Source organism: Hyperolius riggenbachi, chromosome 5 (genome assembly GCF_040937935.1).
Source record: "Hyperolius riggenbachi isolate aHypRig1 chromosome 5, aHypRig1.pri, whole genome shotgun sequence".
Taxonomy (NCBI): domain Eukaryota; kingdom Metazoa; phylum Chordata; class Amphibia; order Anura; family Hyperoliidae; genus Hyperolius; species Hyperolius riggenbachi.
The window spans coordinates 95,329,838-95,345,287 of record NC_090650.1 but is presented as its reverse complement, the minus strand read 5'-3'; the positions used below and the strand labels follow the sequence as shown (position 1 = coordinate 95,345,287).

General features: G+C 45.9%; 1 protein-coding gene across 2 annotated transcripts in view; it reads right to left on the bottom strand.

The window, feature by feature from the left end:
- STK31 (serine/threonine kinase 31) overlaps positions 1–15,450 on the bottom strand; it is a 121,839-nt gene that overhangs the window by 68,074 nt on the left and 38,315 nt on the right. For both annotated transcript variants that reach the window (XM_068236019.1, XM_068236020.1), the window contains exons 7-9: positions 13,976–14,355; positions 13,691–13,895; positions 2,484–2,599 (exon numbers count right to left, since the gene is read on the bottom strand). In XM_068236019.1, the coding sequence (XP_068092120.1) occupies positions 2,484–2,599; positions 13,691–13,895; positions 13,976–14,355 (701 nt within the window). The remainder of the gene's footprint in view (positions 1–2,483; positions 2,600–13,690; positions 13,896–13,975; positions 14,356–15,450) is intronic.

Below are 15,450 nucleotides of genomic sequence, written 5' to 3'. Positions count from 1 at the left end.
CAAGCCCAATTCTGGGCACGACCCAGTCGTGCTTGGCGAAATAAATGCGATTCTGATTCTTTTTTTCACAAAGTGTCATTTTCCACTAACTTGTGACAAAAAAATTCATTCTATGAACTCACCATACTCCTAACGGAATACTTTGGGGTGTCTGCTCTCTAAAATGGGGTCACTTGGTGGGGTTCCTATACTGCCCTGGCATTTTAGGGGCCCAAAACCGTGAGGAGTAGTTTGGAAACCAAATGCCTCAAAATGACTGTTAAGGGGTATTTGCATCTGCAAATTTTGAGGACAGGTTGTCTATGAGGGGCCGAATTTTGTGGAACCGGTCATAAGCAGGGTGGCCTCTTAGATGACAGGTTGTATTGGCACTGAAGTGCAGGAAGCGCAGAATTTGCTCAAATCGTGACCTGGACATGGCAGCAGAGAACATGGGCATGTGATGCATTAGGTGCGTAGACCAATAAGACCGCAATAAATTCTTTTTGACTAGATCCATGTTAAGGAGAAGGCCCCAAAAAATGATACGTTCGGAAACTTGGAGTGGTTTCCACCGAAAAGGCTGGGCATGGTAGGTTCTTGGATTGGCGGTTGCGTATTGTGTGGCATAACGGTTGGTCTCAGCCACAATTAAGTCGTAGAGACTAGCAGTGATCAGGAAAAAAAAATTGTCACTGCGGTGGGGCAGGTGAGGGTTTGGCCAGGTGATTAGAAGCCCGCAGAGGGCAGATTAGGGCCTGATTTGATGGATAGGAGTGCTGGGGGGGGGGGGGGGGGGTGACAGGCGTTAATTGATGGGTGTCTAGAGAGAATAGATACAATCAATGCACTGGGGAGGTGATCAGAAGGAGGTCTGAGGGGGATCTGAGGGCTTGGCTGAGTGATCAGGAGCCCACACGGGGCAAATTAGGGCCTGATCTGCTGGGTAGGTGTGCTAGGGGGTGACAGGTGGTGATTGATGGGTGTCTCGAGGTATGATTAGAAGGGGAAATATATGCAGGCAATGCACTGGCGAGGTGATAAGGGCTGGGGTCTGAGGGCGTGGGCGGGTCATTGGGTGCCCAAGGGGCAGATTAGGGTCTGATCTGATGGGTAGAAGTGACAGGTGGAGACGGGGTGATTGATGGGTGATCAGTGGGTGATTAGAGGGGAGAACAGATGTAAATAATGCACTGGAGAGGTGTTCAGGCGGGGTCTGAGGGTGTGGGCGGGTGTTTGGGTGCCCACAGCGGGCAGTTTAGGGTCTGATCTGAGTAGCAGTGACAGGTGGTGACAGGGTGATTGATAGGTGTTCAGGGTGTGATTAGAGGGGAGAATAGATGCAATCAATGCACTGGCGAGGTGATCAGGGCTGGGGTCTGAGGGCATTCTGAGGGTGTGGGCGGGTGATTGAGTGCCCTAGGGGCAGATAGGGGTCTGATCTGATGGGTAGCAGTGACGGTTGGCGACAGGGGGTGATTGATGGGTGATTAGAAAGGAGAACAGATGTAAACCATGCACTTTGGAGGTGATCTGAGGGTGGGTCTGCGGGCGATCTGATGGTGTGGGTGGGTGATCAGATGCCTGTAAGAGGTAGGCTAGGGTCTGATCTGATGGGTGGCAGTGACAGGTGGTGACTGACAGGTGATCAGTGGGTGATTACTGGGGAGAATGGATGCATACAGTACACAGGGGGGAGGCCTGGGGGGGTCTGAGGGTGTGGGCGGGTAATTGGGTGCCCATGGGGCACATTAGGGTCTGATCTGATGGGTAGCAGTGACAAGTGGTGACAGGGGGTGATTGATGGGTGATTAGAAGGGAGAACAGATGTAAACCATGCACTTTGGAGGTGATCTGAGGGTGGGTATGCGGGCGATCTTTATATAGCCCGGATAACTCCTTTAAGGACTATATCGCTTTTTTACAGGATTTGGAAATCATCCTCCCATTTGTGTATTTTTACACTGTGTGTGCTATATTTTAATGAGTGTGGATGGTGTGGAGGTTATGAATGAAGGTTTAACAAGTGTGTTAGTTTGGATCCATTTTATTGTTATTTTTTGTGATTTTTACAATACAGATTAAAATGTAAAAGATTATTAGCGCATGTTCCATCATATATTACTTATTGGTTAGGGACCATTTTTTAAATTGGACAAGAAATATTTCACAATTATGCAAAGCTGTGCTGCAGCCACTCAGGTCTGCCCCATCTGAGCCAGACTCTCCTCGATGAAAAGGTGGTGTATGACTGCACAGATGTAGCGTGATATCTTAAAAATAAGAAGTCAGAAGGGCCTAAACAATTACTGTCACATCCAGTCTCTGAAAACAAAAGGGTTTATAATGGGCTCCTTTCACACTGCATTCATTGCGTTCTGTCGCAATGGACAATTAATATCGCGATGCAATTATATTTCTATTGTACATTCACATCTACTGTTTAGTGTCACTCACATGGGCATGTATGGTAGGTCATTCATAGCAAAAACAAAGCATCTCACCTTACAGTTCTCAGAATGTCAATCTTGTTTTTTAAAGCTTTTAATCTACTTCCTGTTGCGGAGTTCAAACTTTGCTCCAGTTTTGAAATGGTCTGCTCAGACAACTCCTTTTCTTTCTTTAAAGTTTAACACATGGAAGTAAGAAAGATGCAAATTCATAAACAATGTTAAACATTTCAACAGTCTCTGTGAAACAATTCAAAACTGCACTGACTGCTCTGTTCTGTATTTTCAACACATTCGGTCACCAAATTAAACATTACTGAATGCAAATTAAGAAAGTCCCAGCTGCTTACCGAGAGCCGTGTTTCGGCGAATCCTCCAGGATGGCTGCTGAGATATTGTTTGCCCCTCCCCAAACGGAAACACCTGTAAGAGTAATTAAAGTTAAAATAGCACGCCCATAAAAAGACACCTCCCCTTCCTCACTTCAGTTATTTAAGAGTATAGTCCCATTTCCCCATACATTACATTCATCGAGAATAGGGTTGGGAACTAAACGGCCATCCTGGAGGACTCGCCGAAACACGGCTACCGGTAAGCAGCTGGGACTTTCTCCCATTGTCCTCCAGGATGGCGGCTGAGACCAGCGAGAAATTTACCTTAGGGAGGGATAACAGCCTGTAACACTTTTCTTCCAAAGCTGTGGTCCTGGCTTGAGAGCAACTCGACTCTAATTTTTCACGAATGTTGAGTGCGTTGACCAGGTTGCTGCCTTACAGATCTGTTCCAGGCTTGCTCCAGACCTCTCTGCCCACGAAGTTGACAAGGAGCGAGTAGAATGTGCTGTGATTCTATAAGGGGCTACTAAATCTGAATCTTTGTAGGCCCAACTGATTAACTCTTTGACCCATCTAGCTAGAGTGCCTTTTGAAGCCTGTAATCCCTTTGACGCCCCCATGTATGAGACAAATAAGTGACTAGACCTCCTCCATTGAGCTGTTCTTTCTAAATAGGTTAGGACCGCCCTCCTGACATCTAGCTCATGCCACTGTTCTCTCCAACCAGAGAGAAGGAAGGCAAAACGATTTCTTGGGAGCGATGAAACGCTGATGAAACCTTTGGTAGGTAGGTTGGGTCAGGCTTAAAAACTATTCTGTCTGAATGGATTATCAAGTAAGGGTCCTTAATAGAGAGAGACTGGATATCCCCTATACGTCTAGCTGATGTTATGGCCACCAAAAAAGCCACCTTCAGTGTAAAAATTTTTAAGGGGGTCTCAGCAATAGGTTCAAATTTATCTGAAGTAAGAAAATTCAGCACTAGTGATAAATCCCAAGGAGGAACCAACTTCCCTGGAACTGGTTGTGTCCTTGTAATAGAAATTAGAAAATTAACAAAAATATTCCTTGACAATTTTTAGATCATCCGATCGTATATTGTTTTTACTTTTCCAAGAAGAGTATGCTCTCCAAATCTTTGCATATTTTTTCCTTGTAGATACTTTTCTACATTTTACTAAAGTGGCTGCCACATTCTTTGAAAAACCCAGATTTATAAGGATGTCTTCCTCAACATCCAGGCTGTCAACTTTAACATCTGTAGATTTGGATGAAAATTCGAATCCTGTATCAACAGATCCTGTCTGTTGTCCAGATGCCAGGGCCCCTCTATTACTAGTGACCGTAGGTAAGGAAACCAGGCCCTTCTTGGCCACCAAGGGGTGATGAAGATTACCGTCGCTTCGGACTGTTCTATCTTCTTCAGAACTTTCGATATGAGGTTGAACGGAGGAAAAGCATAAAGAAGACCCTTCGGCCATTCCACTGTCAACGCATCCAATCGTTCTCTCGAGTCTGATGGATGGAGAGAACAAAAGTCCTCCACCTTCGTATTGTTTGGGGATGCAAACAGACCTATTAGAGGCCAACCCCACCTGTCCGTGATCTGTTGAAAAACCTTGTGGTTTAACTCCCACTCAGCTTCCTCTATCCATTGCCTGCTGAGGGAATCTGCCAAACTGTTGTCCTTCCCTCGAATGTGAACAGTCGAGAGTGACCTTAGGTTCTGCTCGGCCCAGAAACTTATTTCCAAAGCTAAATTCCTCAGATCCTGCACCCCTGTTTCTTTATGTAAGACACCGTTACCATGTTGTCTGAAAAGATTAGAATGTCTTTCCCTACAATATGGTCTCGGAGTTGAAACCGTGCTAGCTTCGCTGTCATTAACTCTCTGAAATTTGAGGACTTCTGCTTCATCTCTAATCCCCAAACTCCCTGGACTTGGTGGGAGAGGTAATGGGCCCCCCACCCCCAGGCGCTAGCATCTGTGAAAACTTTCTGAGGGTTCTCCTGGACCCAAGCACGACCCTGAGATAACTGATGTGGAACTAGCCACCAGTGTAGTGAGGTCTTCACATAAGGTGGAATTCCTACCTGGGTGTCTAGTGAGGACTGTGTCCTGTCCCAGCTGGATAAAAACCATGTCTGAAGGGATGGAAGTGGGCCTGCGCCCATTCTACTGCTGGGAAAGTTGACGACATCTGTCCCAACAGGGACATTACCTGACGAAGGGATATTTGAGATGACGTTATGAAATACTGAATCTTTTCTGTTAGTTTCACCTGCTTTCTGGGAGAAAAACTCTTGCTTTTACCGTATCCCATATTAAATCCCAGAAACACCCTTTCTTGACTGGGTTCTAATTGTGACTTTTCTACACTTATCAACCATCCTAGATTCTTCAGGGTCTGGAGAGAAAAAATTTAGCTGCTCTCAAGATTTTCTCGGATTCTGCCAGGAAATGAAAATCGTCGAAATACGGAAGAAGCCTCACATTGTGGAAAAGAAGATGCGCAATAACTTCCGCCACTACTTTTGTGAAGATTCTTGGCGCCGAGGAGATGCCGAACAGTAACGCCTGGTACTGATAATGACACAGTGTGTCGCCTATCCGAACTGCAAACCTTAAGAACCTCTGGTAAGCTGAATGAATCGGAACATGGAGGTAGGCGTCCTCCAGGTCGACCGTCGCCATGAAGGCCCCCTGCCATATTAAGTTTCGAACGGATGGCACAATCTCCATGCGAAACTTCTCCACAATGTGGGGGTTCAATGGCTTCAGATTCCGAATCATGCGGAATTTGCCCGAGGGTTTCCGAACTAAGAACACTCGAGTAAAAACCCTGAAACTGTTGTAGGGCAGGTACTCTTCTTATTACATTTTTTGAAGCAGGTCTAGTATCGGCTGTGTTAGAGCTACTGATTTTTCTGGATCCTTTGGGGAATTCGTAATTAGTAGGCTGGGGGGAGGAGGAGAACTGAATTCTATTTTGTAACCGTGTGATATTAAAGCGATAACGAACTCGTTTACAGTTATTTGTCTCCAGAGTGGAGAAAACTGAATTAAACACCCCCCCCCCCCCCCGACCTGAACCTGTGAGTCATTTGCCGGGCTTTGGAGGAGGTGGGTTGGACCTGTTGAACAAAAAGGACGATCTCCCCCTCCCCGCGTTAGAAGTCCACTTCTTATTCTGCGGTGTACCTCTGCCTGCTTGTTCTCTGCGGTTGAAGCGTCTCCTAAACTGAAAGGCCTTCTGTGTTGTCTTATTTCTTTTATCTGGAAATTTTTTACCTTTATTGGAAGATCTCTCCAGAACCGTATCTAGATCTTTACCGAATAAAAGTTCTCCAGAAAATTCCATTGCGCATAGCTTATGCTTAGAGGTGGAATCACCCTCCCAAGCATTGAGCCACACTGCTCGTTGGGACGAATTTATTAACGCAGCCGCTTTAGCCGACGCGCGCAACAATTCCGATGCCGCATCCGCTAAGTATGAAACCGTTGTGGATATAACAGGTAACTATTCCAAAATGGTTTCGGGAGGAGTACCTTTTGCAAGCTGCTCCTGCAGACCCTGCATCCACTTGTCTAGATTCCTTGCTAGACAGATAGAAGCAATTGCAGGCAAAAATGCAAATGATACTGCGTCCCATGCCCGCTTTAGCAAAGTTTCGGCTTTCCTGTCCATGGGTTCTTTCAATGAACCTGCATCCTCGAAAGAAAGGTCAGTGTTCTTTGAATACTGTGCTAAAGCTGCGTCGAGCTTTGGGCACCTCGCCCAAGGCACCTCGTCCTCTTCCTTAAAAGGGAATCTTCGCTTAAAGGATCCCGGGATAAATAATCGTCTTTCCATTGGGATTTTATTAAATCCTTTATGGAATCATGGATTGGAAAGGACCTAGTGCCACGGCCCTTTAATCCTCTGTATATTTCATCCTGAACAGATACAGATGGCATTTCAGTTTTAATATGTTCTGACTCATATACTGCTTTCAGCAATTCCTCAGTTTCTTCCCCATTAAAAAGATATTTTGGGATTTTTATCACTACTGAATTCTCCGAAATGTCAGAACCTATTGCTTCACCTTCCTCGGATTCACCTTCAGAAATCTGCTGAGCCGCATCAACCGGAACCAGCGGAATAGGCTGAGTGGGCTGAGGGTCAGTGTTAGCGAGGGGCTGGAGGGAAGATGGCCCTGCAGCATCAGAATCATTAATAGGCATAACCTGACCTGTTTTCTGTGCAGTAGGATTAGGTAAAAAGGAAGACCTAAAGGCTGAAAAGACTCCGATTAGACCTACCGGTAATGGAGTTTCTGATTGTCATCCGGGACAACCCGAGATCCGGTCCCGCCCAGGATCTGGGGAAACACCAAATCAAGAAGTTTAAAAGCCCCCGCCCTCCCTCAATCCTCAGTGCGTCTGAAAGTAAGTAGCCTAGAAACACCAAGGTGAAGGAAGAACTAGACACCCCTAGTGCCTAAAGATTCCCTATGCTCCTAAATAGCAGAAAGGTGCCGGATAGGAAAGGGAAGGGTTATAGATGTTTGTCCCGGATGACAATCAGAAACTCCATTACCGGTAGGTCTAATCGGAGTCTTTCTCTAATTGTCATCCGGGACAACCCGAGAGATAGACAAGAAGTCTTTACTAAAGACTCACCTTAGGGAGGGACCACCGCCTGAAGCACCTTTCTGCCAAACGACTGGTCTTGTTGTGATAAAACATCCACTCTGTAATGCTTGATAAAGGTAGATGCATTTGACCATGTTGCCGCTTGACAAATCTGGTGAATGGTGGCTCCTGCCCTCTCCGCCCATGATGTGGATAAAGAGCGAGTTGAGTGAGCTTTAATGTTACTAGGAACGGGACTATCACTACTCTCATATGCTAAGGTAATGGTTTGTCTGATCCATCTGGCGATTGTTTGTCTGGACGCCTGCTGACCTGTATTCTTCCCTGAAAATAGGACCAATAGACTACTGGATTTCCTAAAGTCTCTAGATCTAGAAAGATAAACTAATAAAGATCTCCTAACGTCCAGACAGTGAAAAGATTCCTCTTTAACCCCCGCTGGCCTATCACAAAATGAGGGAAGAATGATCTCCTGAGACCTATGGAATTCCGATGTTACCTTAGGCAAATAAGAAGGGTCTAACCTGAGTCTTACACTATCAGGACAAATAATGAGGAATGGATCCTTGATGGATAATGCCTGAAGATCACCTAATCGTCTTGCCGACGTTATAGCAATCAAAAAAGCCAATTTCAGTGTTAGAAATTTTATATCAATCTTCTCTATGGGTTCAAAAGGATCTACTGTCAGTCTGTTCAGTACTAAAGACAGATCCCATTGAGGAAAAATTTTTGACTTGGCTGGAGTTGACCTCTGTAAAGCTTTGAAAAAGTTCTTTACTAACTCCTCCTGCGCCAAATGTCTATCTAACAATATGGATAGGGCCGAGCACTGGACCTTGAGAGTGCTGGGAGCTAACTTCATTTCAAAACCGTCCTGGAGAAACTCCAGTACTGAACTGGTTAAATGCTGATGCCTCGCTTTAGCTTCACACCATGCTAAATAGACCCTCCAGACTTTGCGATAAATGCTTTGAGTTACAGGCTTCCTACATTTCATTAGAGTCTCGATAACTTTTTCTGACAGGCCCTTCTGTCTTAAGATTACCCTCTCAGGATCCAGGCTGCCAGTTTGAACAAATCTGGATTGGGATGGATTAGAGGCCCCTGGATCAATAGATCCGGACGGAGTGGGAGGGGCCATGGAGGTTGTGCTGTCATTTTCAATAATGTCGCATACCAAGGCCTTTTTGGCCATTGGGGTGCTATCAGAATTAGGCTCCCCCCTTCTCTTTGAAGTTTTAGAAGAGCTTGAGGAATTAAGACTGTGGGAGGGAAGGCATACCCCAGAACAAACCCCCAAGGAAGATTCAGCGCATCCAATCCCAGAGACTTGCTGCTTCTGTGAAGGGAGAAAAATCTTTCCACCTTCGCATTCTTTGGGGATGCGAAAAGATCTATCTCTGGTACACCGAATTTCTCCACCAGACTCTGAAAAACTTCTGGATGGAGTTCCCATTCGGCCTGGTTTACTTGCTGGCGGCTTAAAAAGTCCGCCTCCACATTGAGAGACCCCTTTATGTGGATCGCTGATAAGGACAGAACGCGAGGTTCTGCCCAGGTCAGAATCTCTGAACAGAGAGCCATGAGATCGACTGACCTCGTTCCCCCCTGTTTTGCCAGATAAGCCACAGTTGTGACGTTGTCTGAAAATACTAGGACATGATTCCCCTGTATAAGCGACTGGAATGAAAGAAGGGCCTTCTGAACTGCCATCAACTCTCTGAAATTGGATGATTTTCTGCTGACCGCCTGAGGCCAACTCCCCTGAGCATGATTCCCCCTGGCTGTTGCGCCCCAACCCCAAGAACTTGCATCCGTAAAGATCTTTACTGGATCTATCTGTCTCCAGAATCGACCCTCGGTGAGATTGTGATTGTCCAACCACCAGAGTAGGCTGGATTTCACTGAGTCGGGAATAGGAATGAGTAGATCCAGGGAATCCTCTGATTTGTCCCAATTGGAAAGTAACAGGGATTGTAGCACTCTGCCGTGAGACTGAGCCCACGTCACTGCAGGGATCGACGCTGAAAATAGACCGAGGACTCTCATGATGTGGCGAAGAGAAGATCTCTCCTGAACCATCAGAGAATTTACCTCCGATTGGATTTTCAGGACTTTCTCTGGAGGGAGAAAGATCTTTCTTTCGATCGAATCTATTTTGTAGCCCAGAAACGTAATCTGCTGAACCGGCTGGAGCGCCGACTTGTCGAAATTGACAATCCATCCAGCCTGAGTCAGAGTCCTGATAATGTCCCGGTGTGAACACACCAGATCTATTGTCTCCGCAAAAACCAAAAGATCGTCTAGATATGGGACTATCGAGATTCCCTGGATCCTTAATTCCTTCATAATCTCTGCCAGGACCTTTGTGAATACTCGAGGGGCTGATGCTATGCCAAATGGGAGTGCCTGAAACTGAAAGTGTTGAACATGGGAGGGAGTTCGAATTGCAAACCTTAGATACTTCTGATGTCTGCAAAAAATCGGAATGTGCAGGTAGGCGTCCTGGAGGTCTATTGAGACGAAGAATTCTTTCCCCTGCAATAGACCCCTCACTGAATAAATACTCTCCATCCTGAATTTCTTGTAAATCAGAAAAGGATTGAGATATTTTAGATTCAGAATAAATCGAAAATCTCCGCTGGCTTTCTTCACCAGAAAGACATGGGAGTAGTACCCCTGGAATTTCTCTTCCTGTGGAACTGGAATGATAACTCTTTTTTCCCGAAGTTTTCGAATTTCCCTTTCCAGGCCCCCGGCTTTTTCCGGGTCCCTTGGGAATGAATTTACAAATCTCCTCCGCGGGGGTTCGACTGAAAACTGAAGACGGTAGCCTTCTTTTATAATACGAAAAACAAAAGGATTGGGATTTAGCTTCTCCCATTCTCCTCTGCACATTCCTATTTCTTACCTGCTCCTCTCCCTGTTTCTTAGGAACAAAAGGTCTTTTAGGCCTGAGATTCCTCTTTTTATTAGGGAATTGTTTCCCTTTCTCTGCCTAACGGCTAAAATATCCTCCAGACCTGATCCAAATAAAAGATTACCCTCGAAAGGTATAGAACAGAGTCTACTTCTGGATGTCTGGTCCCCCTCCCAGGTTTTCAGCCATATTGCCCGCCGAGCCGAGTTAATTAATGCTGTGGTACGCGCAGAAACTCGAATGAGTTCCGTGACTGCGTCGGCCAAAAAGGCCACCGCCTTAAGCACCACCGGCAAAGAGGCTGCATAATCTTTAAGAGGAACCCCCTTAGAGATTTGCTCAATGAGGTTATCCATCCAAATTTTCAAATTGCGCGAAATGCAAGTGGCTGAAATACCTGGAATGAAGCCAAAGGCTGCTGATTCCCAGGCCTTTTTAAGTAGGGAATCTACCTTCTTGTCCATTACATCCTTGAGGACACCCGAATCCTCAAACGATAAATCGGAATCTTTGGAGTATTTAGATAAGGAGGCATCTAGCTTAGGACATTTCGTCCATTTATCAATCTCTGATTGAGAAAAAGGAAACTTTCTTTTAGATGATTTGGGTATAAATAAAGGTTTTTCTGGGTTCTGCCATTGGGAGATAATAATTTCCTGCAGAGTTCTATGAATGGGGAATACTCTCCCTGTAGCCTGGCCCAGACCTGAGTATACCTGATCCTGAGGTGTAATCTCTGGAACCGCCTCTTTGATCTGTTCCGTGGAGTATACAGCCTTTAATAGTTCGGAAGATTCCTCAGGAGAAAAGAGAAATCTAGGAGCTCTTACTAAATCCTCTTTCCCCGAATCCCCGGAACCGGGTTGCTCCCCCTCCTCTAAAGAGACTGACCCCGAACCATCCTCCCCCTCCTCCTCTTCTTCTTCCTCCTCAGCCCCCAAAATATCCACTACGGATGTGGGCTGTAACCCAACCCCAGAGGGTATAGTAGAAGGGCCTGGCAGGGGATCAGAGGGGGGAGGAACAAAGGATTCCTTAAATTTATCTAAGGTTTCCTGCATATTCTTATTGACTACCTCCAGGACTCCCTTCAACAAGTTAGAGGTCTCTGATGCCACAATAGAGTCTGTGCACGCCTGGCAAACATTTCTAGGGGCATCCGGAGGGATCTTAGTGTTACACAACCCACATCTTTTATACTTGGGCGGAACATTAGATTTAGGATCAGTCTTTGCCTGAAATAAAACATACAAAGAAACAGGCATATAACTGAAAAGTCATCCAAGGTGATATAGATATGCATACGAAACACATCACCCTCCACTGGAGGACTTACCACCCCTGACCCGGATGGCTGCGTCTGTGAGGAGGACTTGGCTGCCGGTACTGCCACCTCCGATTGCTGCTGCTGTTGTGGCGGCTGCGGCTGCTGATGCGACATGCTTCCTCTCCTACAGAACGCTCGGGGAGACGCCAGGAACACGCTGTTTTTCCCTTCCTGGTTCCCCGTGATCCTCCCCTCTAGTGGTCACCTGACGTCAGTGCGCGCTCCGCCTCCCTTGCGCCTGACGTCATCGCGGAAGTTGCCGAAGCCCGACGCCGGATACGCCTTGCAGAGCCGGCGTCAGGCGAGGAGAGGAAAGGCACGCCGACCTCCAAACACCACTCGGTCGCTGCCTTCTATGCGCAGAAGGGATTGCAGTTGAGCACCCACCTCCGCAAGCGCTTTCCACTGCCCGTCCCTCTGCTTCCAATAAAACACCCTCTGGTGAGTAATACAAAAATAACAAACTAACGGAGCTTGCTTCCAACAGGTGTTTCCGCTGCGGAAACACAGATGAACTGAGGATTGAGGGAGGGCGGGGGCTTTTAAACTTCTTGATTTGGTGTTTCCCCAGATCCTGGGCGGGACCGGATCTCGGGTTGTCCCGGATGACAATTAGAGAAAAGTATTTGTCATTTCATCTTTCATTGATTTCATCAAGTCTAGCAGAACTAAGGTAGTTTCTGACGACTCTCCCTCAGAAGCCTGCTTCTTTAAACCTGGCTGACACGGTTTACAAATATTCCTAGTAGCCCCTTCATGCAACCTAATATTACACTTCTGACATCTCAGCCTTTCTGACTGCTGCTGCGTGGGTCTCTGCAAAACAACCAGCATAAAACAGTCAATCAGCTGTGCTCACAAACTACTGAACAAACAAGTAGCCATCACAGCTCTTAGCCATACCTCTGCTGAGTCCATTGCGGATGAAAGGCTCGGCTTGGCATCTGCTGCAGCTCAGGAGGACTGCTCCATGCTTTCAGCCGGCGTCCCACGTGTATGATCACGCTATATGCGCGTCAGAGTCAGGGCGCCGCCTGTGAGGCCAAAGACTTTCCTGCCCTTCTGACCAATGAGCGACTGGCGGAAGTGACACGTACATGACGTGGACGTCAGTACGCATTCCTACCCGGAAGACGCCAGCCGCTCTACAAATCGGGAGCCCAACCGGCGGCGAAATGGTGGCGATCCCTCTGCACCGGACAGCTGCAGCAAGGTAACAAAAATTACCCCATACAGCTGCAGCTAAGGCCGGAGTATCCCACTCACAGCCTCCACCAACATTCAGGAGTAAAACCCTGCCTAACATACACAGGCGCCCCAGGCATACCCATGTACAGAAAACAACAAACTCTAAACAGGTATCCGTGGGTGAAACGGGAAACAAACAAAAAACTGAAGCGAGGAAGGGGAGGTGTGTCTTTTTATGGGCGTGCTATTTTAACTTTAATTACTCTTACAGGTGTTTCCGTTTGGGGAGTGGCAAACAATATCTCAGCAGCCATCCTGGAGGATGATGGGAGAAAAAAAAATCCTATTGCTCTTTCAAATAGCTTTACAGCTGTTCTAACCAAATTAGAAGTAAATTACTAGCTAATGTGGATGCTTTGGATATGCATCATTATACACCCAAAGCCTGCTGGAGTGGCAGAATGTCAGAACAGTATGGATACACTGTACTGCTTCAAAGGTCTGATGAAGGTCAATGCACTGGGGAAAGATGTGTGGAGCACTGGGGAAAAGGGTCATGCTTGAAATGAAGTGCGAAAAGAATAGCACAGAAAACAAGTTGAAGCAAGCAACACAGAAATCAGCCTTCATATGACCCTGTACCATGGTGTGGCGACAGTATTAAACTGCAACTGAAAGAGAAAGCACAGAACAATTGGTCAGATAAAAAATGTTCATTAGTTGCCAGTGTGAACCGAAGCCTTGTTTCATAACTGAAAACAAACTATAGATGATCCACTGTGACCCTTTATTCCCACTGTTCCCGCCAACCAACCAAAAAGTCAAACCACAAAATAGGAATTTCAGAAGTACCTTCATGTCAAGCTGTGACTTTTGCAACTGCATTTCTAAACTTCTTGACTTGTGCAACACCATTTCCTTCTCATCCTTCATCTGCTTATTGCCATCTTTTAGCCGTTTAATTTCGTCCTTCAGTTGTAAAATTTCTTCTTTCAGCTGCTTATTGTCATCTACACAACTCTGGTTACTTTTCACGTCATTAATTTCAGAAAACGACCTGTAGTAGAGTTGGCAATAAACAAATGTTTGACATGACACAAGCTAAAAGAGCTCTCATAGTCAAACGGTTAAAATTACCTTTTAGTTTGAAACCTGTTCATTCCAGAGTTTTCCTTGAGATCAGATAGTGTTTGCTCGTGACCAACTCGGTTAAACACAGAGGTGTTTAGGTTCAAAGGTGAGGACTTTGGTTCACGCATGGGTGGCCTCTCTAACAGTCTGCGTGGCCATGAAAAACGTCCTTTACCATCATTTGCAGAAGCATCTTTCATTTCCTTCTGGCCATTTGGAGAGATGGGCAATTTGCATTTCTCTGCAAAACCTTTTTTTACCACCTCTTCTCCAACATCAAGGCCATCAAGCAGAACCTGGACAACAGCAGTTCCATCTTTGTAGACAGTTTTTTGCTGCACAGAGATTTGCTTATCACCTATCATCTTGGACAGAAACTGTAGGCCCTATTGAGAAAGAATAAAACAAGATTTGATAGCCACCAATACATTCTGAATAAATTCTAATTATCATTCGTCACACAAAGAACAAGGACTTGGTTCATTGTTGGATGATCTACTGGCTGGGAGTCCTACTTAGAGAAACTTTCTGTAGCTCTACCTGGCTGAATGAAGAGGTAGGAGTAAACGAATATAGGATGCTACATTTTCTGTCCGACCATTACCTTAAAGCTTTTTGTTTTGTTTTTTTAAATAAAATACGCATCACCACAACTGAGCCGATAGTTGACGCTGCAGCATTGTACTTAGTCGGAATTTCTCGTACAATGCTCTACATTCAGATTAAGAATTGAACTTTGTCCCAATCAGTAGCTGATACGCCCTTTTACATGAGAAATCTATTCCTTTTCACAAACAGACCATCAGGGGGCGCTGTTTGACTGATATTGTGGTGAAACCCCTCCCACAATTCTGAGTACGTACTCTTGGCAGTTTCCTTCTGTGAACCCTGTTGCATTGTCGGAAATAGCTGTTAACAGCTGTTTCCAACTGCCAAAACAGCAAGCAGCAGCTACATCACTTGCAGGCAGTAACAATGTCACGGTTATGATCGCTTCTGCAGCAGGTACTCAGGTGCAGCTCAGGCAGTTCTGATCTCTTTCCATGCAAGCTGCATAGCTTTGTCTGCCTTTTCCTGCTGTCAGCTTGTGACTGATTATCATTCACCTGTGTGGGAATCTGCATGTCTGCTCCCATTGGATGACCTCAGTATAAAGATCTGCTTCCTGCAGGGCTCCTTGGGCTATCATAGTTTCAGTTTAAGCCTGTCTTGCTGTTGCTTCAGCCCCAGATCATGTTTCTTGTTCTAAAGATACTTTGCTGGTCTTGCATCATGTATTGGTTCATTGCCAATATATATGCATACCAGCACGTTTATTATTTTCCTTGTATTCGTGTTACGTTGATACCATCAGTGTCGCTGATGTAAACGTACACGAACTGTTTATATCCTGTGTTCAGTTAGTCAGCTTTCCAGCACGTTTTGGTAGTTTGCGCGTATCGTGATCACCGGTGCTGAGTTAGTTATCCTGCTCCTGGTTC